Source organism: Melospiza georgiana, chromosome 10 (genome assembly GCF_028018845.1).
Source record: "Melospiza georgiana isolate bMelGeo1 chromosome 10, bMelGeo1.pri, whole genome shotgun sequence".
Taxonomy (NCBI): Eukaryota; Metazoa; Chordata; class Aves; order Passeriformes; family Passerellidae; genus Melospiza; species Melospiza georgiana.
This window is the reverse complement of record NC_080439.1, coordinates 1,776,635-1,800,919: the sequence shown is the minus strand read 5'-3', so window position 1 is coordinate 1,800,919 and position 24,285 is coordinate 1,776,635. Positions and strand designations below refer to the sequence as shown.

The 24,285-nt window shown below is 37.5% G+C and overlaps 1 protein-coding gene across 1 annotated transcript in view; it reads left to right on the top strand.

Moving 5' to 3' along the window:
• Positions 1-19,867, top strand: part of IFT80 (intraflagellar transport 80) — a 28,964-nt gene extending 9,097 nt beyond the window's left edge. Inside the window, exons 4-18 of the mRNA XM_058031435.1 lie at positions 238-347; positions 657-746; positions 2,699-2,836; positions 5,608-5,787; positions 7,859-7,977; positions 9,357-9,431; positions 10,014-10,177; positions 10,745-10,809; positions 11,219-11,354; positions 11,730-11,877; positions 12,297-12,468; positions 15,049-15,138; positions 15,237-15,409; positions 16,406-16,529; positions 18,805-19,867. Coding sequence (XP_057887418.1) covers positions 238-347; positions 657-746; positions 2,699-2,836; positions 5,608-5,787; positions 7,859-7,977; positions 9,357-9,431; positions 10,014-10,177; positions 10,745-10,809; positions 11,219-11,354; positions 11,730-11,877; positions 12,297-12,468; positions 15,049-15,138; positions 15,237-15,409; positions 16,406-16,529; positions 18,805-18,918 — 1,898 coding nt within the window. The 3' untranslated portion in view covers positions 18,919-19,867. The remainder of the gene's footprint in view (positions 1-237; positions 348-656; positions 747-2,698; positions 2,837-5,607; positions 5,788-7,858; positions 7,978-9,356; positions 9,432-10,013; positions 10,178-10,744; positions 10,810-11,218; positions 11,355-11,729; positions 11,878-12,296; positions 12,469-15,048; positions 15,139-15,236; positions 15,410-16,405; positions 16,530-18,804) is intronic.
• The last annotated feature ends 4,418 nt before the right edge of the window (positions 19,868-24,285 follow it).

Sequence of the window (24,285 nt, the reverse complement as noted above, 5' to 3'; positions counted from 1 at the left end):
ATATAATGTATAGTATATATATGCAGTATTATCTACATAGATATTTATGTAATATAAATCTATTTTATGCAGTAATTATGTATTATATTTTATGTACCTAAATATATCTATTTATACATTATATATAATTATATATTTTATTTATTATGCTCTGTTGTATCTTACCATCAATATTATTTATTTTTATTATTATATATAATATATATATATAAAATAGATTTTTTTCCATGCTCACAGCAACTCCAGTGTACTCAGTGTCCTGGGCCCCTGACTCTGACAAAGTTCTCTACACCTCAGGGCAGCAGCTGATTATCAAACCCCTCCAGCCAAATGCGAAAGTTCTGCAGGTACCATTCATAATCTGATTCATTAATAAGATTTATTTACAGAAACAAGTACACATCAGCCTTTCCCTTTTGTCTTGTTGAATTTGAATTTTTTGGATTAAAAATTTTAATGGATTTTTAGATGAAGGATTTTAATGCAGGTTTTTGTGCTTTGATTCTGCCTCGTTCAGGCTTTATTTAATTTCCTTTTCTGCTAAATCATAAAATTGTTAAGATTGGAAAAAACCTCCGAGATCATCAAGTCCAACAAGTGATGAATATTAAAAATAGGAGTTGTCACAATTGTGGAATTGATTTTTTCCCTTTCAGTGGAAAGCCCACGATGGTTTGATTTTGAAAACTGACTGGAATTCAGTGAATGATCTGATCCTGTCTGCAGGGGAGGATTGCAGGTACAAGGTGAGCTCTGCTTCATTTTAACTCCCTGACTAAAAACTTATTAGAGATCCTGAAATTTCTGAATTTTACCCTGGAAGCCCAAAATGAAATGAGAAATCATCAATCGCACTTTCCAAGAAAAAAATTTATTATTTATAAATACACCTCACTCTGTAGTAAGATAATATTACAATTTTTTTTAATACTGCAGAATAAAAATTGCTAAAATGGGGGTGAAACAAAAAGAAAAATATGTACAAATATAGAAGTGATTATTTGAATTAATAGAAGCTGACATATCAAATTAAAAGAGATAAAACTGCTGTTTTCTACTACAGGGACAGTGAATCTCTTAGTAAAATATATTTTATAATATATTATTATATTAATCTATTAATACATTTTAAAATATATTAATATATATTATTTGGATGTAGGAAATATAATCTGCATCCAAAATACAAAGCACCTTTTGAGTATCTTCCCTTAAATAAAAACTGATTTTTAAATGTGTCATGTGTTGGTTCTGTCATTTAATTCTGTAATGGCTGTGATAGAAAATATACAATTAAGAAATTTAAAAAATTCAAGAAATTATTACATTGTTTTGTGGATTGATTTCCATTTTAAAAATCTCTGTATTTGGAAATTTGCAGGTTCTTTTATAGACTTGGAGCAATTTACAGGAAATAAAACTCAGGGGTGCAAAATATTTTATACAGAATATTTTATCCAGAATTATGTGACATTTACCATGGCAAAAAGCAAGTCTGTTGCATTAAATAAACCAGTATGAATTAAATAATTATATATACATGTGTGTTGTGTATAAATATTTATTTGTATTTATATTTGTATTTATATTTATAGTTACACATAATTGACTTGGGCAATTATTTCTAAAATTTTTATGTCATGAGGGAAAATTATACTTCTGGAATAATAAAAGTACAAGAAGTGTATTTATAAAATATGAGTGAGGAATAATGTAGGTGATTTTTAAAGTTACACTGGAAACATGAGGGGAAATTACACTTCTGCAGTAAGAAAAATACCAAAAATATATATAAACCAAAACTGAACTGTAATATAGGTGATTTTTCAAATTACACTAAAACATGAGCGAAAATTATATTTCTGGAATAGGAAAAATGCAAAATATATATATAAAAACAAAAAGGGGGATTTATATTAAAATATATATATTCTTTATATATAAATATATATAAATCTCATACAGGTGATTTTTCAAGTTACACTGAAAACATGAGGGGAAATTACATTTCTGGAGTAACAACAATACAAAAAAATATCTATATAAAACGAAAGATATATATTATTTATATATATTTATGTATTTTTTTGTATCTTTATATATATGTAAAATACAGGTGATTTTTCACATTACACTGAAAACATGAGGGCAAATTACATTTCTGGAGTAACAACAATACAAAAAATATCTATATAAAACAAAAGCAAGACATATTAAATACCAATATTATTTATATATATATTTTTACACACACACACGTATGTATATATAATATAATATATATATATTATATATATATATATACACACACACATATAATACGGGTGATTTTTTCAAGTTCCCCTGAAAACATGAGGGGAAATTACATTTCTGGAGTAACAACAATACAAAAAATATCTATATAAAACAAAAGAAATATATATATTATTTATATATATATTTATGTATTTTTTTATATCTTTATATATATATATAAAATACAGGTGATTTTTCACATTACACTGAAAACATGAGGGGAAATTACACCTCTGCAGTAACAAAAATGCAAAAAAAAAAAAAATATATATATATAAACCAAGAATGAACTGTAATATAGCAATTTTTCCAATTCCACTAAAACATGAGGGGGATTTATTTTTCTGGAATAATGCCAGTGCACCCAGAGTGTGCCATGGATGAAATTGGGGTTTTGCTGCAGGTCTGGGACAGTTTTGGCCGTGTCCTGTACAATTCCCAGCCCCATGAATATCCCATCACTGCCATTGCCTGGGCTCTGGATGGAGAATTGTTTGCTGTGGGATCCTTCAACACTCTACGGCTCTGTGATAAAACTGGGGTGAGTACAACTCTGCTAATTTATTTTAGATAGATAAAAAAAAAATAAATGTAATAAAATATTTTAATAATAAAAATATTTTAAGTATTTTAAAATTTTATTTTAATTTTTTTAATGATTTAAAAATACTTTCCAGAGTAAAACTCAGCAAATTTATTTTATATATATGAAAAAAAAAATCAATATAATAAAAATAGAAATTTCCAGAGTAAAACTCTGGAAATTGTCCAAATTTATTGATAATACAGCAAATATTCCTCAGGATATCAGTGTACAGGTAGGTGTTTTATTAGCAAAAGCTGCTTGTGATTGCCAGCACCTTTTTGCTGACCAGAATATTTTGTTTTTAATAATATTTTGCTTTTTGGGACATGAAATTTTTACCTGAAAATCACAGAGTTCACAAGCATCTCTTATGGTCATAACTAATCATAAATTGCTATTTTTTAACAATAAAAAGAAGAGTATAACAATAACCTGATAGAAAAGGGTGTGGAAGAACCATTTATTATTATATTTTATTGTATTTTAACCACTTTTATTAATCTTTTTCTCCCTTGAAGGTTTACCCCTGAATCATTATTTTTATAGAGTTTTTTGCAGCTTTTTCTCCAATTAAAATCAATTTAATGCAGCTTCACCTCCCTTCACTGGGAGCACAGATTGTCTTCATTGTCTTTGGCTTTCCTGTGGTTCTGAACATTTTTGCTCAGATTTTTTGCAGCAAACTTTGATTATTTGTGACTTTCTTTGTCCTGCTTTCTTGTTGTGTTTATTGCTCTTTTCTGGGAAAAAATTGCTGTGGTGTTTTGGGTGTGTTCAGTCAAACCATGAATTTGAAATGTGAATTCAAATATTTTAAATTCATGAAGAGGAACCTTCAAAGATTATTTGAGAAAAGGTATAAGGTTAAAGGTATGAGGTTATAATAATAGGTTATAAGGTGGTAATAAGGTTATAAAAGGTACAAGTTTTTAAATTAAAGATTATTTGAGGAAAGGTATAAGGATAAATCTGAATTTTCCTATTTCACCTTCTGTACTGATTCTGATTTCACTGATTTTCACTGACAGTGTATAAATAGAATTTAATTACAAATTTGTAAGTAAAATTTAAATGCAATTATCTAGAAGGAAAAGTACCAAATGCAGTTTTCTTTTGCAAAGTGTCAATTTGCTGATTTAAAAATGATTTATTTTGATATCCACAGATCTGTAATTGAATTTACTGGTAAGTCTGGCTCAGACTCCTGCAAGCTAAAAAGCAATGTTTTAATCAGCAATTAATACTGAACAGGTCATTGGGGATTTTAATGCAGACAGGCTTATTTCCTGTAGAAAATTAAGATTCTTTTACCTGAGATGATGACTATTATTATTATTATTATTACTAGTATTATTCTGGGTTTATTAAGAGTTTATTATTTTTTTTAATTTTTATTTTATCTGAGTTTATTAATAGTTTATTATTTATTTTTTAGCATTATTTTTTACCTGAGTTTATTATTTATGAAGAGTTTATTACTCATCTCTTAAGCACAAATGAGCAGTAGCTGCAGCCAGCTGCTCTGTGTATTTTGCACTCAATGCTCTTTATTCTCATTTTTCCTCCCTCCCTGGGATGTCAGGCAGCTTCGTGGTAAAGAGCAAAGTTACACATTTAATATTAATATTTTAATTGTATTTCTTCAATTAAAAATCATGAAAAGAAATTATGTATTCATATATAAAATAAATTATTATGGTTGTCCTTTAGGCAAGTTGTGTTCCCAAGGCCTTGGGAGTGTAGAGGGATCAGTGATAAAAAATAATAAAAATGAAGCACTGGTCAAATTAATCATTTTAATTAGCAAATAAGAGCATCCTATTTATATTTAAATAATGTTGAATATATTTCTGCATCTCCTGCTGTTGGATATATTTCTGCATCTTCTGCTGTGCCCCTTTTGGGATAATTTTCATGTGCCCAAAAGTCAATCCAATGTTTACATTTAACTTCAATCACATGATTTTTATTGATTTCCTCTGTAAGACTTAAAATATATTCAAATTTTCAAGTAGTTCTCCAATTTCAGCAAAATTACTACTCCTTCTCCTCCTGCATTATTTCTACTCATTAACAATATTCTATTACATAAAGAGGAAATAACTGAGATTTGCTTCTTGTTCTAAAATCTGCTTGAATATCTTCCTGAAATTCCCAAAAAAGATTATTTAATTCTTATTTGTCATCCACTTTCAGGGAACCAGCTCTTTGGAGATTCAGGATGATTCCTGTTTCTGATATGCAGGGAATTTTTAAAAATGTCTTGGTCTGGAAATTCTAATTTTTGACTTTTTTTAATAAGGATCTAAACTTCAGAGGAGTCTCATGGATAATGCTGAGGGAATTAAGAGTTAAGGTATTTTCTGGAGGAAATTTTTAGTTAATCCTTCATTTGGACAGTAACAGAGTGGAGAAAATGTAATTATTTCTTTAACACCTTAATTTTATGTAGTGATTGCCTGGATTTATGAATGAAAATAAATCATGAGTAGAAAACTGATACCTGATGTACTCCCAACATTGTGACTTTTTAATTTCTGCTTTACCTGCTGCTTTTCCTTTTATTTATTTCCCAAATTGACTTAAACATCCAATCCCAACTCAACAAAAACTCCATTTATTGTCGCTGCTTGAAAAATCCCAACCCTGCAAATGTATTCCTGACAAGAAATAATTTCTAAAATCACAGAGTAACTGAAATTATGATTTTTTTTTCTTGTTTTTAGTGGTCTTATGCCCTGGAGAAGCCCAACACTGGCAGCATTTTTGCCATTTCGTGGTCCATCGATGGCACCCAGCTGGCAGGAGCCTGTGGGAATGGCCAGGTCATCTTTGCCCACGTGGTGGAGCAGCACTGGGAGTGGCAGAACTTCCAAATCACCTTGATTAAGAGGAGAACCATGAAGGTAAAATCCACCTCCAAATCACCTTAATGAAGGAAGAACCATGGAGGTAAAATCCACTTCCACAATACCTAATTCAGAGAATTATGAAGGCAAAATCCACTTCCACAATACCTTAATTCAGAGAACCATGAAGGTAAAATCCACTTCCAAATCACCTTAATGAAGGAAGAACCATGAAGGTAAAATCCACTTCCAAATTGCCTTAATTCAGAGAACCATGGAGGTAAAATCCACCTCCAAATCACCTTAATTCAGAGAATTATGAAGGTAAAATCCACTTCCACAATACCTTAATTCAGAGAATTATGAAGGTAAAATCCACCTCCAAATCACCTTAGTTCAGAGAAGAACCATGGAGGTAAAATCCACTTCCAAATCACCTTAATGAAGGAAGAACCATGGAGGTAAAATCCACTTCCAAATCACCTTAATTCAGAGAACCATGGAGATAAAATCCACCTCCAAAATTCCTGAATTAAGAGAAGAACCATGAAGGTAAAATCCCCTCAGAGCTGGGCAGCCCCATCACAAATCTCATTTAAGGCAAAATGGGAATTTTGGATTGGATTTGTGTTCCCAGACATTGACTCACAAGGTTTTTTTCTCTGGGCTTATCAAGATTTCCATCCTTCCACAGTTTCCAAATTACACATTTGGGGCTTTTCAGCATCGAGTTCCTAAATTCCTAATGAGACCCTTTAATGGTTTTTTTACATTTTGATGCTGGGTTTGGAGTTGGGAAGAGTTGGAGCAGCAGCAGGGCTGGATTTGGGGTTGGGGCCGTGGGTGGGTGCTGTGAGTCAGTGTCTGGGAACACACAGCACAAATCAGCCCAAAATTCCCAATTTTTCCCCTCATTCCCAGACATCGACTCGTTCCAGATGTGCTTGGGAATGATCTCCATGGGATTTGAATTCTCTTCTTGAGTATGCAAAGACTGAGGAAGTGAAGCTAACCCTGACTCATTTTTAATTTTCATTCCTTTACGCTGATTTTATTCCTATATAGTATGTAGGAAAATCCTACAAAATCCTACCAAAAACTTGCAGATGGATTTTTTTTTCCTGAGTATTACAATGGCAAAGTTAATTACTGATGCTGTGGTGGTGGCAATTAACATATCTTTGGAAATGGTTTCCAGGCTCTTGCAATAATTGAGGTCAGTCCATGTTCTGCAGTTGGTGCATAATGGAAACATCAGAAGGAAGTTACCACCCTCAGAATGGTGACATCTTCAAAAAAAAACCCAAACCCCACCAAAAAAACAGGAAACTTGTTTTGTTTAAGGGCACCCGTGGATTTTTAGCTCCCTAAAATCTCTGAGCTGAAAAATCTCTGTTAATTTGAGGCAAATTTCTTGAGCAGATTTTTAGCAGAATAACAAAACCACAGCCTGCTCACCCAGCCTGTCTCCTGGATTTCCTGTGCTTCCAGCTGTGGAATCATAAAACTTCCAGAGCTCTGCAGCATCTTCATCCCAATCCTGGACATTGCTGGATTGTTTGGATGAAGTGTTTATTTAAATAACACACATTTAAATTTATTTAAATAACAGTGTAATAAACATTGGCGTGTTCATTTCAAATACTCAATTTATCAACAGCTGAACAATCTGAAAATGGGAATTTTTAAATTTAAATTATATAAAATTATATATTAAATATATAATAAAATATATAAAATAAAATATATAAAATATAAATAAAATATATAAATATATATTTATATAGATTTAAAATATATAAAATATAAAAAATAAAATATATAAAATAAAAAATGTAAATTAAAAATATAACCAAAGTCAAAATAAAAAAAAACATAATTAAATTATCTATTTAATTAACTAAACCTTACAGCATTATAAAAAATACTTTAAAATAAACATATAAATATATAAATTAATTATAATTCTATTTATACCTTATCTACTTCAATATGTCTAACAAATCTAACAAAACAATCAAATCAATATTCAGAGTTCAAGCACTCCTCCATCTCAAATGATTTTCTCAGCAGGACTATTTGCTGAATGAATTAGAATTTCAGCATTTTGTTTCTTTGCCGTGCTCAGGTGCACAATGTCACCAACGACGCCGTGGATCTGCTGGAATTCCGGGACAGGGTCATTAAAGCCTCCCTGAGTTATGGATATTTGGTGGTCTCCACTTCCCTGCAGTGCTACGTGTTCTCGTGAGTCATGCAAACTCCTCTTCCTCACTTGCTGTGCAAAAGTGGCAGCAACTTCATTGGAAGCACAAGAATTCATTTATTTTTAATTGGTTTTTTTAATTTTACTTTTATTAGTTGATATATTCAATGGAATTTCTGCTCGGTGAATGCTAGTGCAGATCGTGGTAAAAGAGTCAGAAATATTTCAAATATTTTGGAAATAAAATTAAAATAAAATAAAATATATAAGCACAGTTTTGCTAAGTTTTGCTTGCAGTGTTACATATTTTCATGAGTAAAGCAAATTCCACTTCCTCACATTGTTTGGAAAAGAGTGGCAGAAACTTGATTGGAAACAGGAGAGTTTATTTTATTTATTTATTTATTTATTTATTTTTAAATGTTATTTTTAATTAATTGAAATATTCAGTGGAATGTCTGCTCAATGAACCCTAATGCAGATCATTGTAAAAGAGTCAGAAATATTTAAAATATATTAGAAATAAAATAATCTATATAAGCACAGTTTTGCTAAGTTTTGCTTGCGGTGTTACATATTTTCATGAGTAAAGCAAATTCCACTTCCTCACATAGTTCGGAAAAGAGTGGCAGAAACTTGATTGGAAACAGGAGAATTTTATTTATTTATTTATTTATTTATTTATTTATTTATTTTTAAATGTTAGTTTTAATTAATTGAAATATTCAGTGGAATATCTGCTCAATGAACCCTAATGCAGATCATTGTAAAAGAGTCAGAAATATTTAAAATATATTAGAAATAAAATAATCTATATAAGCACAGTTTTGCTAAGTTTTGCTTGCAGTGTTACATATTTTCATGACTAAAGCAAATTCCACTTCCTCACATTGTTTGGAAAAGAGTGGCAGAAACTTGATTGGAAACAGGAGAATTAATTTTATTTATTTATTTATTTATTTTTAAATGTTAGTTTTAATTAATTGAAATATTCAGTGGAATATCTGCTCAATGAACCTTTATGCAGATCATTGTAAAAGAGTCAGAAATATTTAAAATATATTAGAAATAAAATAATCTATATAAATATAATTTTGCTCATTTTTCCCTGCTGTTATTTATTTTCGTGAGTAAAGCAAATTCCTCTTCCTCACACTGTTTGGAAAAGAGTGGCAGAAACTTCATTGGAAGCATGAGAATTAATTTATTTTTAAATTTTTTAAAATTTATTTTAAATTAATTGAAATATTCAATGGAATATCTGCTCAGTGAATGCTAGTGCAGATCACTGTAAAAAGAGTCAGAAAGATTTAAAACATTTTAGAAATAAAATAATCCATTTAAACATAATTTTGCTAATTTTTCCTTGCAGTGTTCCATATTTTTATATATTTTAATGCTGATTTTTTAATCTTTGCAGGACAAGGAACTGGAACACTCCATTGATTTTTGACCTGAAGGAGGGAACCGTGAGTTTGATTCTCCAAGCAGAAAGGTACCTGGCTTCTTAAAAGGCTCATTATGGACAGAATGTAACTATTAAATAAATACATTTAATTATTTATTATATGTATAAAAATAAATATATTTGTTTGTTACGTTATCTCTATTATAAATAAATATGTGTATTATATTCAGAATAAATTTATTTATTATATGTGTATATATATATGTATATGTGTATATATATATATGTATATATATATGTATATGTGTATATATATATATGTGTATATATATATATATATATATATATGTATGTATGTATATGTATATATATTTAAAATGAACAAAATAAGCTCAAATTGAAATATCAGAAATAAACAAAAATTGCCCAGGTAAAATCATGAATATTTGACTGATAAATATTTCTCCTGGAAAAAATAATGCATTAAAACCAAACTTTTCAATACAGAACTTCCAGAATATCTTGAAAATGTAAAGCTTAGGAATGATGGAAGCTGGAAGAACAGTTGCAGGACATTAAACAATGACTTTCCCATTGTGGAAAATACCATTTTTTATATTATTTACTGATTTACTTCTTTGGTTTTGTTTTTTTTTTCTTTTTTTTTAGGCATTTTCTTCTTGTGGATGGTGGAGGACTTTATTTATATTCCTATGAGGGCAGATTGATTTCCTCCCCAAAGTACCCAGGCATGAGGACAGACATCTTAAACGCCCTGACAGTGTCCCTGAGCAATGACACCCTGGCAGTGAAGGACAAGGCTGATGAGAAGGGTAAATCCTGCTTTATTCAGCATAAAAATACAGATATTTATTATAAAAATCAGTTCAAGTTATGGGTCTTGCTTAAAATTCATTTAAAAACTTCAAGGGAATGGTTTGGCTCTGAATTTCCAGTTGATCCATGGAATATTTACAGGAAATAATTGAATAAGTTTTTATTCCCCGATGGGATTTTTTAATTTTCTCTCTTTCTAAACATTCCCAGTGATGAAATTGTGGGTTAAGATAGAGTCCATCTAATGTTGGAAGTGTGGATTTATTTAAATTATGGATTTCTGTAAATTATGGATTTAATTATGATATGGATTTATCCATATCCAATGACACAATTTGGTGTCATTTCAGGAAAGCCCCATTTGAGACAAGAAATGAAGAATAGGGATAGGAAGTGAAAATTCAGGTTTTTATAAGATCATCTTGTGAAAATCTGTGGTGAAACTCACACGGAATATTTTATCCACTTGCACTAAATTATACTCAGAAAAGAATGGAATTCCTGGAAAAATCCATTAAGAACTTCTGCTTTTTTTAATAAAGTATATCATTATTTTTTTTCAGTTATCTACATCTTTGAAGCTTTATCTGGGAAGCCACTGGGTGATGGAAAACCTCTGACCCACAAGGTAAAGTGAAGGCTTTAATGTCTTTATTTCACTCAGAAATTAAGAATCACTAATGGTTTCCCTCAATAATGGCACTAAAAACACATTAAGGGATTTAAAATCTTAATAGAAAGGAGCCTTTCAGCTGACTTTTAATGCTTTGTGTTGTCTTCAGAGCTGTTTTAATCTTCGTGAAATTCAGTTTATAAAATCACAGAATCATGGAATGGGTTGTGTTGGAAAGGACTTTAAATAATCTTAATTTTAACCCCATGAAATGATTTATTCCCAGAGAAATCACACACAAAATGTTTTTCCAACTCAGTTTATCCAAGAATTTTTTACCTTGTTTTTAGGAAAAAAATCAATTTGAATGTCCAGATATAAAATCTCCAGAACAAAAATCAGAGATTCTCTTTTATCTTTCCAGACAGAGATTGTGGAGATTGCATTGGACCAGAAAGGACTGACAAGTGAGAGAAAAATAGCTTTTATTGATAAGAACAGAGATCTTTTCATCACCTCAGTGAAAAGGTTTGGGAAAGAGCAGAAGATTGTCAAAATAGGTGAGAAAAATTCAAATTGGTCTTTGAGAAGATGCTGGGAGGGAAATAAATTTGTAATTAATACAAGAGACAACATTTTGCTTAATTAATAGTGAAATCGAATTTGGGAAAAAAAACTTTTGCTTTTATATGATAGAGGTAGAAAGAATTTCAGTAAATTTTATCTAAATTCTGTTGATTTTTCTATCATTTCCCTCCAAAGCAGCTTTTAAAATGCTACAAATCTGTGGTTAAAACCTTAAAAAAACAGCCAAAAATGCTGAGTAACCACGCTGTTATAATTCCCTTTATTTTGAAGTTTCTCCTGGTAATGTTTTATGTGTTTCTTTATCTATTTATTCATTTATTATCATTATTTGTTGTCTGTAAATGCAGGGACGATGGTGCAGAGCTTGGCCTGGAATGACAGCTGCAACATCCTCTGTGGCATTCAGGATTCCAGGTTCACAGTCTGGTATTATCCCAACACCGTCTATGTGGATAAAGACCTTCTCCCAAAAACCCTTTATGAGAAAGATGCCAGGTGAGAAATCCTTTTTAAGCCAAATATGATTTATTTTAACGGTTCCCTTCATTTCTTAACAAATTGTGCTTGGGAGAAGTAAACCTGGCCTTGCAATGGGCCAGGTTTATTACTGGGAAAATTCTCCTGTTTCTTGCTTGAGAAATGAGGAAAAAGGGGTTTATAAGGAAAATTATAAAGTTTGGGGTTGAAATGATGGTGCAGGGTTGGAAAGCAGAGCAGCACCTTGAGATAAAAGCAAAATTTTATTTTTTTCTCATAAAATTTTACCTCAGGTTTTGTGAAAAAACCTAGAAAAGATTTGTTCCGATGACGTCAGCAATTAAAAATAGCAAAACACCAAGTCACAAATAATCGATCTTAAATCCTTTTCCTGTAAAAACAACAAAATACTGACTGATTTTCCTTTCTGTGAGCAGTGAGTTCAGCAAGAGCCCTCAGATCGTGAGCTTTGTGGGGAACCAGGTGACCATCAGGAGGGCAGACGGGTCCCTGGTGCACCTGCACATCTCCCCGTACCCCGCCATCCTGCACGGCCACGTCAGCTCCTCCCGCTGGCAGGACGGCCTCAGGCTCTGCAGGTTTGTCAAGGTACAATTCAAACCTCTATTTTGGCAACATTCACTGCCATTTTTAGAGTTTTGGGTGTTCTTCAATAGTTATCTCTCCATAGCAAATGGTACAGCTCATTTCCAGCCAGCTCGTTCCACTGGCCTCAGGCTCTGCAGGTTTGTCAAGGTACCCCTCCATTTTGGCATAGTCAGAACCATTTTCATGGTTTTGAGTGTTCTTCCATAGTTATTTCTCCATATCCAATGGTACAGCTCATTTCCAGCCAGTTCCTCCCACTGGCACAATGGGCTCAGGCTCTGCAGGTTTGTCAGGGTACAATACAAACCTGGTTTTTGGCAATATTCACAACCATTTTTATGGTTTTGGGTGTTCTTCTGTAGTGATCTCTCCATATCAAATGGTACAGCTCATTTCCAGCCAGTTCCTCCCACTGGCACAATGGGCTCAGGCTCTGCAGGTTTGTCAAGGTACAATTCAAACCTGGTTTTTGGCAATATTCACAACCATTTTCATGGTTTTGGGTGATCTTCAGTTGTGATCTCTCCATATCAAATGGTACAGCTCATTTCCAGCCAGTTCCTCCCGCTGACACAATGGGCTCAGGCTCTGCAGGTTTGTCAAGGAACACCTCCATTTTGGCATATTCAGAACCATTTTCAAGGTTTTGGGTGTTCTTCAATAATTATCTCTCTTCAATAATTACCTCTCCATATTAAATGGTACAGGTAATTTCCAGCCAGCTCCTCCCGCTGGCAGGACGGCCTCAGGCTCTGCAGGTTTGTCAGGGTACAATACAAACCTGTTTTTTGGCAATATTCACAACCATTTTTATGGTTTTGGGTGTTCTTCAGTAGTGATCTCTCCATATCAAATGGTACAGCTCATTTCCAGCCTGCTTTGTCACTCATTTTTGTCACTTTTGGAAAATGAGGTGGTTTCCTTAATTCCAGGACATCATCCTTCCATAAGTTCAGTGATAAATAATAATTCTTGTTTTTAGCTACACCAGAATCCTGCAGGATTGAGCACAGGTGGTCACAGAATTCAGTTCTAAACTTAATTTTTTTTAAAGTTTTTCAACTTAAGGTCTGGGCCTTAATATAACCAACCTTTAACTTTTAAGGTCTGGGCCTTAATATAACCAATGAAAAGTGACATTTCCACAATTTCTTGTTAATTTCCATATTCTGTTTCACTTCTTTTTATTTTTTTTTCCTTTTCCATTGCTTTCTTTTGTATTTATTTAGACAACAGCAACAGATGAGGTGAGTGTGGTAGTTTACAAAACAACAAAATCCCTTCAAACCTTCCTTCCCATTTATTGCTAGAAAATTTTAGTACCTTAAATGTGTATTTCAGGTATTTGTGTCACCAATTATTAAATTAATGCACATCCAGATAATTTGGGTTGCATTAGTAGAATTATTTGTAACAGAATCTTTATTTGCAGTGTCCACATCACCTGATTTAAGCATCCAGGTCAGGATATTTTGATTTTGGCAGTCCAGGTAGAGAATAAAAAGTATTTCCAATCAGGAGTAATAAAATAGATAATTTTTTGAGGGAAAAAAACAGCAAGAAACAACTTGGAACCATCCAAAAATAATTTCATCTCCTGGATAACTTCAGGCTGAGCTTTCAGCATTTTATCACCTGATTCTCTAAATAAAAGGGAAGTGGGAGGAGAATGTGACAAAGACTTCAGGAGCATTTGATTCTCTGAACAATCTTAATTTTCCCAAATTCTGGGCTTCCTGCAGGAGGGTTTTTCCTGATGGAAAAGTCACTTGGGAAATGTGAGAATGTGTTTAGAACACCCTCAGTGCAGCTGCTGATTGTGATTTCAATCAAGAGTGATCCTTCCAAAACCTTCACAGTGCAAATTTCCAGATTTGTTACTGAACACACTCAACAAAAATCTCCTTAATTCCTAATTAATTTGGACCAGCAAGTCCAAAATTACATTTTTCCTGTCCGAATAGAGTTTTAGATTTTGTAGCCTAAACTGTATTAAAATATGGTTTAGTAGTGTGTGTTTGTCATAATGTTATCACTTGAAAATCTATCAAAATGTCATTTAGGGTCTTCCTAAATTCTTTGTTCATGGGGTTTCATCAGGGTTGTGTAAAATACCCCCAAAAACCCTCACAGAAACAATAAAAGTAATAAATAAATGTGTGTGTGTGTGTGTGTGTGTGTGTATATATATATATATATATATATATATATATATATAGGGTTTTAAAGTAATATATACAAATACAAATATAGACAAATAAATAAATTATATAAATGTATATATTTGTTTATAAATTTATAAATAAATAAAATATAAATATATAATTTAAAGTTATGTATAAAATAATAAGAAAAATGTGTAATATTATTATTGCCATGAAGTTTTTCTAATTCCTAGTTCTGAGAAATAATGAATCATTTCCTAATAAGAGACTTTAGAGCACAGTGCCATAAATGACACACAGAGAAATCTAATATTACACATAATTTTTAAGCCTTGTGTAGTTGCTTTGAGGAGTCATTTGCAGCATGATAATGAACATTTGAAGGTTTCCAAGTTGTTTTTATTTTGGATTTCAGGACCAGACCCTGTGGGCTTGTTTGGCTGCCATGGCAGTGGCCAACAAGGACATGAGCACAGCTGAAATTGCCTATGCAGCCATTGGAGAGGTGAGAAAATGGAATTAATTCCCATGCAATCATTGCAAATGCAGGCTGATGAATGAAGGAATGAATGAGTGAATGTCCCTGCTGTCCCCTGTGAGCAGATTGACAAGGTGCAGTACATCAATGCCATCAAGGAGCTGCCCTCCAGGGAGTCCAGGCTGGCTCACATGCTGCTCTTCAGTGGCAACTGCCAGGAGGCTGAAACCCTCCTGCTGCAGGCTGGCCTGGTGTACCAAGCCATCCAGATCAACATTAACCTTTACAACTGGGAAAGGTAGGAGTTGTTTGTCATTAAAATAACATTTTCCTGATTTCCTAATTATTTCCATCAGTTGTTTTATTGCTGACTCATTTCTTATCTTTTGATCACCCACGACTTCAAAAAAAGCTAATTAAATCATGGCCAAAAAAACAAGCATTTTTGTATTGAGAAAATACAAATATTTGGTGATAAAAGCCCAAAATATTCCTGGAAGCATTTTGAAATAACATTTTGCTTTCTCATCGCTGCTAGCACAGAGCAGCCCTCAGTGATGCCCCAGACTGGCTGTGGAATTTGGGCTGCTTGGAAATGTCTTGCTGCTAAAAATAAAATTGTGGCTACCCAGACTCCCAGCATCGTGTAGGAGGAGAAAATATGAATTAAGGCTGAGAAAACAAAGGAGGAATTTCGCCTTTAAACAAATCCCCCACGTTTTCTGAGAGAATCCTCTGAGTTGTTTACTCCTAATTTCTCTGCTGTTCTGTTGATACATTCAGGCAAAAGGTTGAATTTCCCCCACAAATCTGTAATTTTGTTTTGTTATGTAGCTGTGTCCGGGGAGCTTTAAGCTGGATATTAGGACAAGAATATTCTTTTATTCTGTCATCTAAAAACTCTCTGTAGGTCAAATATCATTGAGAAGAAACCAAAGGTGAGTAATGAATTAAATTAATCCAGTGTCTGACCTTTTCCATCTATACAATATTTATAAATATTATATAGGATATATCATGAATGTGTATTATGAGTGTTCAGAGCCTGTTTGTGACTAGAAAGAAGTCATTAAACATCATTATTTTGGTGCTAAACTCTGAAATATTCTGCATTTCCCTGAAATAAAAAGCCTCCTGGGCTCAAATTAATGGTGTGATGAGGTTGTCAGTGGGAATAATTGTTGGGTTTTTCCATCACTGGCTGCTTTGAACCTCCTGATGCTGCTGTGGGCTTGGATTTGGGATCTCTGGGTGATTCCAGAGCATTTCCCCAAGCTTTGCTGCTCTCCTGCAGGGCCCTGGAGCTGGCAGTGAAGCACAGGACACATGTGGACACGGTCCTGGCTTACAGACAGAAATTCTTGGAGGATTTTGGGAAAAAAGAAACCAACCAAAGGTTTCTGCAATATGCAGAAGGGGTAAGTGTTCCTCGGGGCTGTCCCTGCTGGAGGTGGGGTGGGTTTGCTCCTCTGCTTCCCTTCTGTGGCTCAAATGGGAACAGAAATGTGGAATTTTTACAGGTTTTGGCCTAATACTGGCCAGGAATAGCTGGGCATGGGTTTTGTTTGAAGATTCACAATAAATATGTTTAATATCTGGTAAGGATCACACAAGTGAAGGCACAGTTGTTTTCTATAAACAGGGAGTTAAACTTCACCATGGCTCAATGGGTCTCTCAAATATTCCAACATTTTTCGTGGCATTTTATGGATAGAAACTGTGACAAACTTTGAAGGAATCTGGATATTTATGAACTGCAAACCATTCTGATTTTAAATATAATAAACAGTTCAGTATACATTTATTGGAAACCCTCTGCATCCCCAGGAAATCAATTTATCAGTGTTTCACACATGCTGAAATTCAGCAGCTGGATCTTGGATTCCACTGGAATGTTCCCACACAGGAGAGACACAATTCCCTCCTGTCCCTCCTGCTTCTCCTCTCCTTTTTCTCAGCATTCTGAGGGAGAAATGATCCCAAAAAACCTTTCCTGTGTCTGGAATCCTTGTGTCCCCTGCAGCTGAAGGGCAAGGGAGCACCTGGGCTGGGAACTGAGCTCCCTCCATGGGCACTTTGGAATAAAGCTGGATTTCTAATGGAAGGCATTAGCTTTTAGCACTCATTTCCTAAACAAAATCAGCCCCTGATGAAGCATTCCACAGTAATTTACCTGGGAAATAAAGCAGAGATTCCAGGCATTTTTATCCTGCAGCGTTTCCAGCTCTGTGTGTTCTGTAAAACCCATTGCAGAGCAAAAATCACAGAAATTCCCAGATGCTTCTGATGGACATTGGAGATAATCCTGGTTTTCTAAAAATCCTGGAGTAAGCTGTAGGTTCCATCAGGATTCCCAAGGAATTCCACTTTGGCAGTGACAAGGTGTGAGCAGGATGATTTCTCAGTTTACTCAGTCTTGAAATTTAGAAATTTTGAAGCTTTCTAAAATTTGATTTGGAAATTTGGAGATTTTCTTGAAATTTGAATTTCTCACTCAGGAGATTTCTGGAAGGAAAAAGTCCTTTTCCACATCCAGGAGGTCTTTGCTGGATCTGTGAATAGGAGGGATCCACATCATTTGAATTTTAAGCTGTAATTAAATTTTGCATGGAACCTGTCAGACTCATAGAGCAAAATCAGAAAGAAATTGAAAAGAAAAGAAAGATTTTGTGCTGCTGTTCCTTCTCAGGATAAAAAAGGGTCTCAGTTTCCCTCTCACAACCTCAAACCTCTTCAGGCTTAAATAACTTAAATCAGGAGTTTTCCCCTCTCTTTTCTGCAGCCAGGCAGGAGCTGAAATTGTGCTGATTTTTCATATCAGGTTCTCAATGCTTACACCTATCCTGAGAGTCCTGGGCCCAATCAGTGCCTCCAGAACTGAGGTGTTATTATTATATTTTCACCTGAGAATGTGGGTGTTGAATTGTTTAATTTCATTTTCCCTCTTGGAGAATCTCCCCTGTTATTTAATTCCAGAGGAGAATTCCCTCTGCATCCCTTGAAGTTCTTCTCCCATCCCACCTTTGCCAGTGTTAATTCTCCAGCAATAAACTGAATTGCACAATAACATTTTTGGACGAGTTTTTATGGCCATCAAATGCACCATGATCCATTTTTTATTTCCTTGTCAGGCATTTTTTGGGGAAGAAACAACTTTTCTGCCCCCATTTGTGCTGTGATACTGTGCTATGTGCATTGCCTGGGGTTTCACTGACACCAGCACAGGCAGAAAATGCCAATTCTGTGCAGCTGGAGAAATTCCAGGGTTAAATAGGGTTAAAACTGAAAAAACTGAGCATTTATTGATGCACAAGGGCAGTTTCAAGCAGGAAGCTGATTGCTGTTGGAGCATGTCACTGGTTTAACATCCTGTCAGCTCTTGGAGGAGACATCCCTCCTCAGTTAATGATGCAGGGCTGCATTTTCAGTAACAGGACACTGATGTCATGCTATTGAATTAGCAGCAGGTTATTTTTGTTTCATTGGTTTTATTTCCAGACACAGTTTAGAGATTTATTAAAATAGCTCAGGCTTGGTTTGTTTTAAAGGTGAAGCTCAGTTAGAACTCAGCTGTGCCTTGAGATCTCCATGAGTTTGGGTACCCAGCACCTGATAATTGTATTTTAAATGGAATAACTGACCTGGCTCTCTCTGATGTTGAGCTCTGTGTGTTTCCTTTTTCTCTTCTTGCAGCTGGAAGTGGATTGGAATAAAATCAAAGCCAAAATCGAGATGGAAATTGCTAAAGAGAGAGAACGAGCAGCAGCCAGTGCTGCAGGGAGGAGCAGTGTGACTGTGCAGCAATAATTCACATTTTGGGCACCTCCAAAGTGCTGCTGCAGCATTTGGTGCTGCTTTGTTGTGAAAACAAAGCCACAGCAAACATTTTGTGGGTCACAGGAGTGGGTATTTCTGTGGACTTGAATCCTTGGGTGACACACAGGATTCATTCCTTCCTTTCATTTTGAGCTGGGTTTATATTCTGAGTACATAAATGAGAAAAAAGGGAATTAGCAGTTCCTCTCTCAGTGATTTTAAATTTTCGTTGCCATTAATATTCTTTAGCCTGGCTTGCCTCTACTGAAATCACAATTTAAGCCCCAAGTTGAGCAGTTTGGTTCTTTCTGCAACCTCAGGGACCTCTCCAGACTTACTTCAATTGCCCCAAAACAAATTGAGCAAACTGGAAGTGCTGAAAATGCAAAAAAAAAGGAGCTTGAGCCTCTCAAGTACAAACATTTCCCTCACAGCTGTGGGAATACATGTTTGTTAGTGAGTTATTTAATAGATAATTTCAGATAATTCCAGCTACTCAGGTTTGTCACTGAGCAAAACATTCAGCAGTAAAAGGATTTTTTTGTTTGTTTAAAATACTTTGGAATGTGCTTTCAGGGTTATTGGAAGTAACAAACAGCATTTGTAGCATCTAACATGTAAAATTGACAAGAATATTTAAAATAAGAGAATATTTCCTGTATTTTTTTCTCCCCAAATCACTTGATTTGTAAATATCTTTTTAATTTATGTTATTTCATCAAGATACACTTTTCTTTGTTTCACACCCACAGCTGGCTGCATTCTCTTTGTGTTATAAATTTATTACCAGTTTATTCATCACTGACAAGGTTTATTATGTATCTTTCAAATGTTACCAGCAAAATGTTAAATATCTGTACATACAGCAAATTTGTAAATCGTTCTGTGACCCTTTCTTGCACAGTTCATTAATTTCTTAATAAAACCAAATCAAAGTGGAGATTTTAAGGTATCATTTTTAAGGCTTTTTAAGATATCATTTTTTAAGGTGTCTGAGAGCTGCTGCATGTGGGGATCTCCACTGAGTGCTAAAAAAAGAATATTTGGGCTGTTTTAATTACATTTGGAGGGGATAGAAGAGGTGTTTAATTCCATTTTTATCACATACATCCAGTCCTGAGCATCCTGGTGTTAAATAGAAAACAAAGCAAAGTATTTTGGGAAAGCACTTTTATTTCCAGGTGCTAAATACAGTCATGACCTGGGTATGAAATCTGAATTTCAGGATGTTCTCAGGAGAAAATGTTCCTCTGTGGTTTTTCTGGGGTTGTGGCAGGGATTTTAGGGATTGTAATTCCAAGGGAAGTGCCATCCATCCATGCCAGGGGAATTTGGAGCTGAATTTTCTGGGGTTTCCAAAGTTTTGCATTTATTTTTACCTTTTTTAGTTATTTCAGTATTAAGCAAAAATAAACAGCAGAAGGATACAGATGTTTCAGGTACATTTTGGTTACATTATTGCCCAGAATAAGAAAATATTTTAAAAAGAAATACCTCTAATTTAACTACTCACAACTTGATTTAAACCATCATAAACCAATCTAAGAAACAGAATAATTAACATGATTAAAATTCAGTTGTTTAGATGCTGCTGTGATGGATCAATAATCAAAAATAACCGAAATTTATCAACCGAATTTGGGAGTTGAGTTCATCCACTTAATTTGTCCTTGGCCACAGTAAATCCTCTCTGATTACAAAAAGGGAGGATGAGAAATGAATCTTTAGGTGAAAAATAAATCCTCAAGTGAGGCAAAAGTAAAAACTCAGGTGGGTGTTCAAAAACCTACTGCATATTTGTAATAGTTCAGAGGGAAAATTAAAAATAGCTTTTGTTTTCTGGTTTTTAAGGCAATAAAGCTGTGAGATCTGGGTTTGTCTGTGGGATTTTACCCTTTGGGACTGGAGCAGGAGGAAGGTTTGAATCATCTGACATGAAAATTTGATTTTACAGATTATGTGGAACTATTGCCTGCAGAAAAACTGGAGATTGTTGCCTGATTCACTTCAGAATAGTCACAATTACAAATGAGCAACTGTGGAAAAGCTTGAAGCTTTCTAAAATTTAATTCTGAAATTTTAATAGTTATTTATAGAAATATAAATTTGTATCACCCACAGCTGGGGGCAGGTTGGAGAGAAGCAATTTGCTATTTTTATATTATAGATAAGGTTTTTATATTGGTTTTTACATGTCTTTTATTAAACATTTTAAGACCTCCATTTCTTTATTTTGATGATAACGGAGATGAGATTTACAGAGATGAGATTTTACTCTGCAGGGGATGGGGAAGAGCCAGGGAGCAAAAAAGGTTTTTATGAACTGATCACATGTGAGAATCTCCATTTCCAAAGTTTATTTTTATTGATCCAAACCAATCAGGGGTTGCCTTGTGCTATAAAGTTTCCAATGCTGGATTTTAACCTTTCTAATTTTAGTTCAGGTGCCTTTGCCCTCCTGTAGAAGTTTGGGCAAACAGGATGGGCTGGTACCTTCAGGGACAGAGAGGGATGAGTGCACAGAGCTGGGGTGTACAAAACAATAAAATATTCCATTATTTCTGCCTTTTTCATGAAGGGTCTGCAAGGATTATTTTACTCTATGGAAAGAAATGGCTGTGCTAGTTGGAGCCCTGCAGTTCTGAAAATCTAATCTGTATTTTAAATAGGTTTATTTATGCAGGTTTGGGTTTGCCATTAGAGACACCTGGAAAAGAGGGAAGGGAAGGGAAGGGAAGGGAAGGGAAGGGAAGGGAAGGGAAGGGAAGGGAAGGGAAGGGAAGGGAAGGGAAGGGAAGGGAAGGGAAGGGAAGGGAAGGGAAGGGAAGGGAAGGGAAGGGAAGGGAAGGGAAGGGAAGGGAAGGGAAGGGAAGGGAAGGGAAGGGAAGGGAAGGGAAGGGAAGGGAAGGGAAGGGAAGGGAAGGGTGCTCGTGGCCGCTGCTCCTGCACTGAGCACATCCTCAGCTCTGAGCGCTAAAGGCAAGCTAGGACAGGAAAACAAAAGGTATTTAATGCAAGCTTTGGGCACTGAGCAGTTCCGTGTCAGAGAGCCGAGCTGGGCTGAGCTGGTGCTGCAGGAAAGCATTGAGGGTCGTGGAGGAGTTGCCAGCTGTGGCAGCAGCTGTGACACTCGTTTCCCCGGGAGCTGTGACACTCGTTTCCCTGGGAGCTGTGACACTCGTTTCCCCGGGAGCTGTGACACTCGTTTCCCTGGGAGCTGACACTCGTTTCCCTGGGAGCTGACACTCCTTTCCCTGGGAGCTGTGACACTCATTTCCCTGGGAGCTGTGACACTCGTTTCCCTGGGGGCAGGAGCGCTCCCAGCTCCCCGCTGCTGTTTCATTTGCAGGTTCTGGAGCGGTTCCCTCCTTGCCCCGCTGCCCCGGCCAGGGGCACAGCCTGGTCCCGCTGTCCCCAAAGCTCCCTCTGGCCCCTGTGGGGCTCAGCATCACCCAGTGGTGTCCACACAGCAGAATCCCACAGCGGAGCCATCCCAAAATTCCCGGAGACCGCGAGCCGGGGTGAGGGCAGCGGGGAAAGCTGAACGGAACCACAGCCGGGGCTTCCCATCGCCCCGTGTCCTTGCGCTGGAGCCGATGTCCCCAAGCCACCTTCCTCCCTTCCCGGCTGTGCCGTGTCCCCGTGAGGCGCCCTGGTGTCCTGAGTCTGTCCCAGCGGCTCCGGGCGGTGTGTCCCACTCCTCCGTGTGCTCAGGAATCCCGCAGGTCCCTTGGCAGAGCCGCGTGTGGAGCAGGTGCGGAGCGTTCGCAGGAATCCCCGAGGTCCCTTTGCAGATCCAGGTGTCCAGCAGGTGTGGAGCATTCCCGGGAACCCCCAGTGTCCCTGGCAGGTCCCTTTGCAGATCCAGGTGTCCTGCAGGTGCGGAGCATTCCCGGGAACCCCCAGGGTCCCTTTGCAGAGCCCAGCAGGTCCCCCTGCGCTGTGGAGCATTCCCGGCGCTCCTCACCGTCCCACCAGAGAACGCTGCTGGATCCTGCCCGGGCATCCCTCCTGCGACACCCGGGGCTGTCCGCTGTCCCTCCGGGGCTCCGGAGGAGGATGGGGATGGGGATGAGGATGGGGATGGGGATGGGGATGAGGATGATCCATCCCGCTGGTCCATCGGAGCGCTCAGCCCCGCATCCCCGCGGCCGCGCCCCGTTCGGCGGCCGGGCAGCGCTGCGCCTCCTCGTAGCTGGGCAGGTGCTTCACCTCCTCGTAGCTGGGCAGGTGCGGCAGCTCCAGGCCCATCGCGGGTCCCGGGGTCCCGGCGGTGCCCGCGGAGGCCGGGGCGGGTCCCGGCGGGTCCCGGCGGGGCGCGGGGCGCGGGGCCCGGCGGGGCGCGGGGCAGGCGCGGCGGCGGAGCGCGCAGCCCGCGGCCAGCAGCGCCAGCAGCACCAGCAGCGCCGCCAGCCTCCGCGCCAGCCTCCGCGCCCGCGGCACCCACGGCGGCCCCGCCGCCGCCCCCGGAGCCGCCCCCGGCCCCGCGCAGCCGCCCCGGCCGCAGCGGCCGCCCGCCATCCCCGCTGCGCCCCGCGCCCGCCCCGCCGCGCTTTGTCCGAGCTGCACTTTATCCGAGCCGCGCTTTATCCGAGCCGCGCTTCATCCCAGCCGTGCTTTATCCGAGCCGCGCTTTATCCGCGCCGCGCTTTATCCCAGCCGCGCTTTATCCCAGCCGCGCTTTATCCGCGCCCCGCCACGGGCTCGGAGCGCATCAAATATTGATGGGGCCATTTGGCCGCCCCGCTCCGCCTAATGGGGCCGCGGCACCGCGCCAGGATCAGCGCGGGGCAGCGGCGGGATGGGCCCGGCAGAGGCACGGCGGAGCTGAGCCCGGGGACGGGGACAGGCTGGGCGTGAGGACACCGCGACAGCGGCACACAGGGACCCGCGGGTGTGGGGACGAGCGGTGCCCGAGGATGAGAGGGAGAAGCTGAGCATGCAGGGATGAGCCAAGGACACAGGGATGAGCCAAGGACCTGTGGCACCTCAGGATGTGGGGATGAGCAGTGCCTGAGTTTGTTGGACAAACCCAAGGGTGCGGGGATGAGCAGAACCCAAGGACATCAGGGTACGTGACACCCAGGAACAACTCAGGGTGCAGAGCCCAGCACGGATTTTGCAGCTTAAGAAGGGAGGGAGCAGCAGAGTCAGAGCAGGCACTGAGAGATTGGGGCCCTGCTACCTGGGCAGGCACAGTGAGAAATTCTCTCTTCATTTTGGTTGGGTTCTATTCCTGCCATGAAGGTTTCACAGGTCCCCGTGTCACCCAGTGGTGTCCCAGCCCACCCCCATGAGCACAGCCCCTCATCTCTGTGGTTTGCTGATTACCTTCACCCTAATTGCAAAACTCCAGCA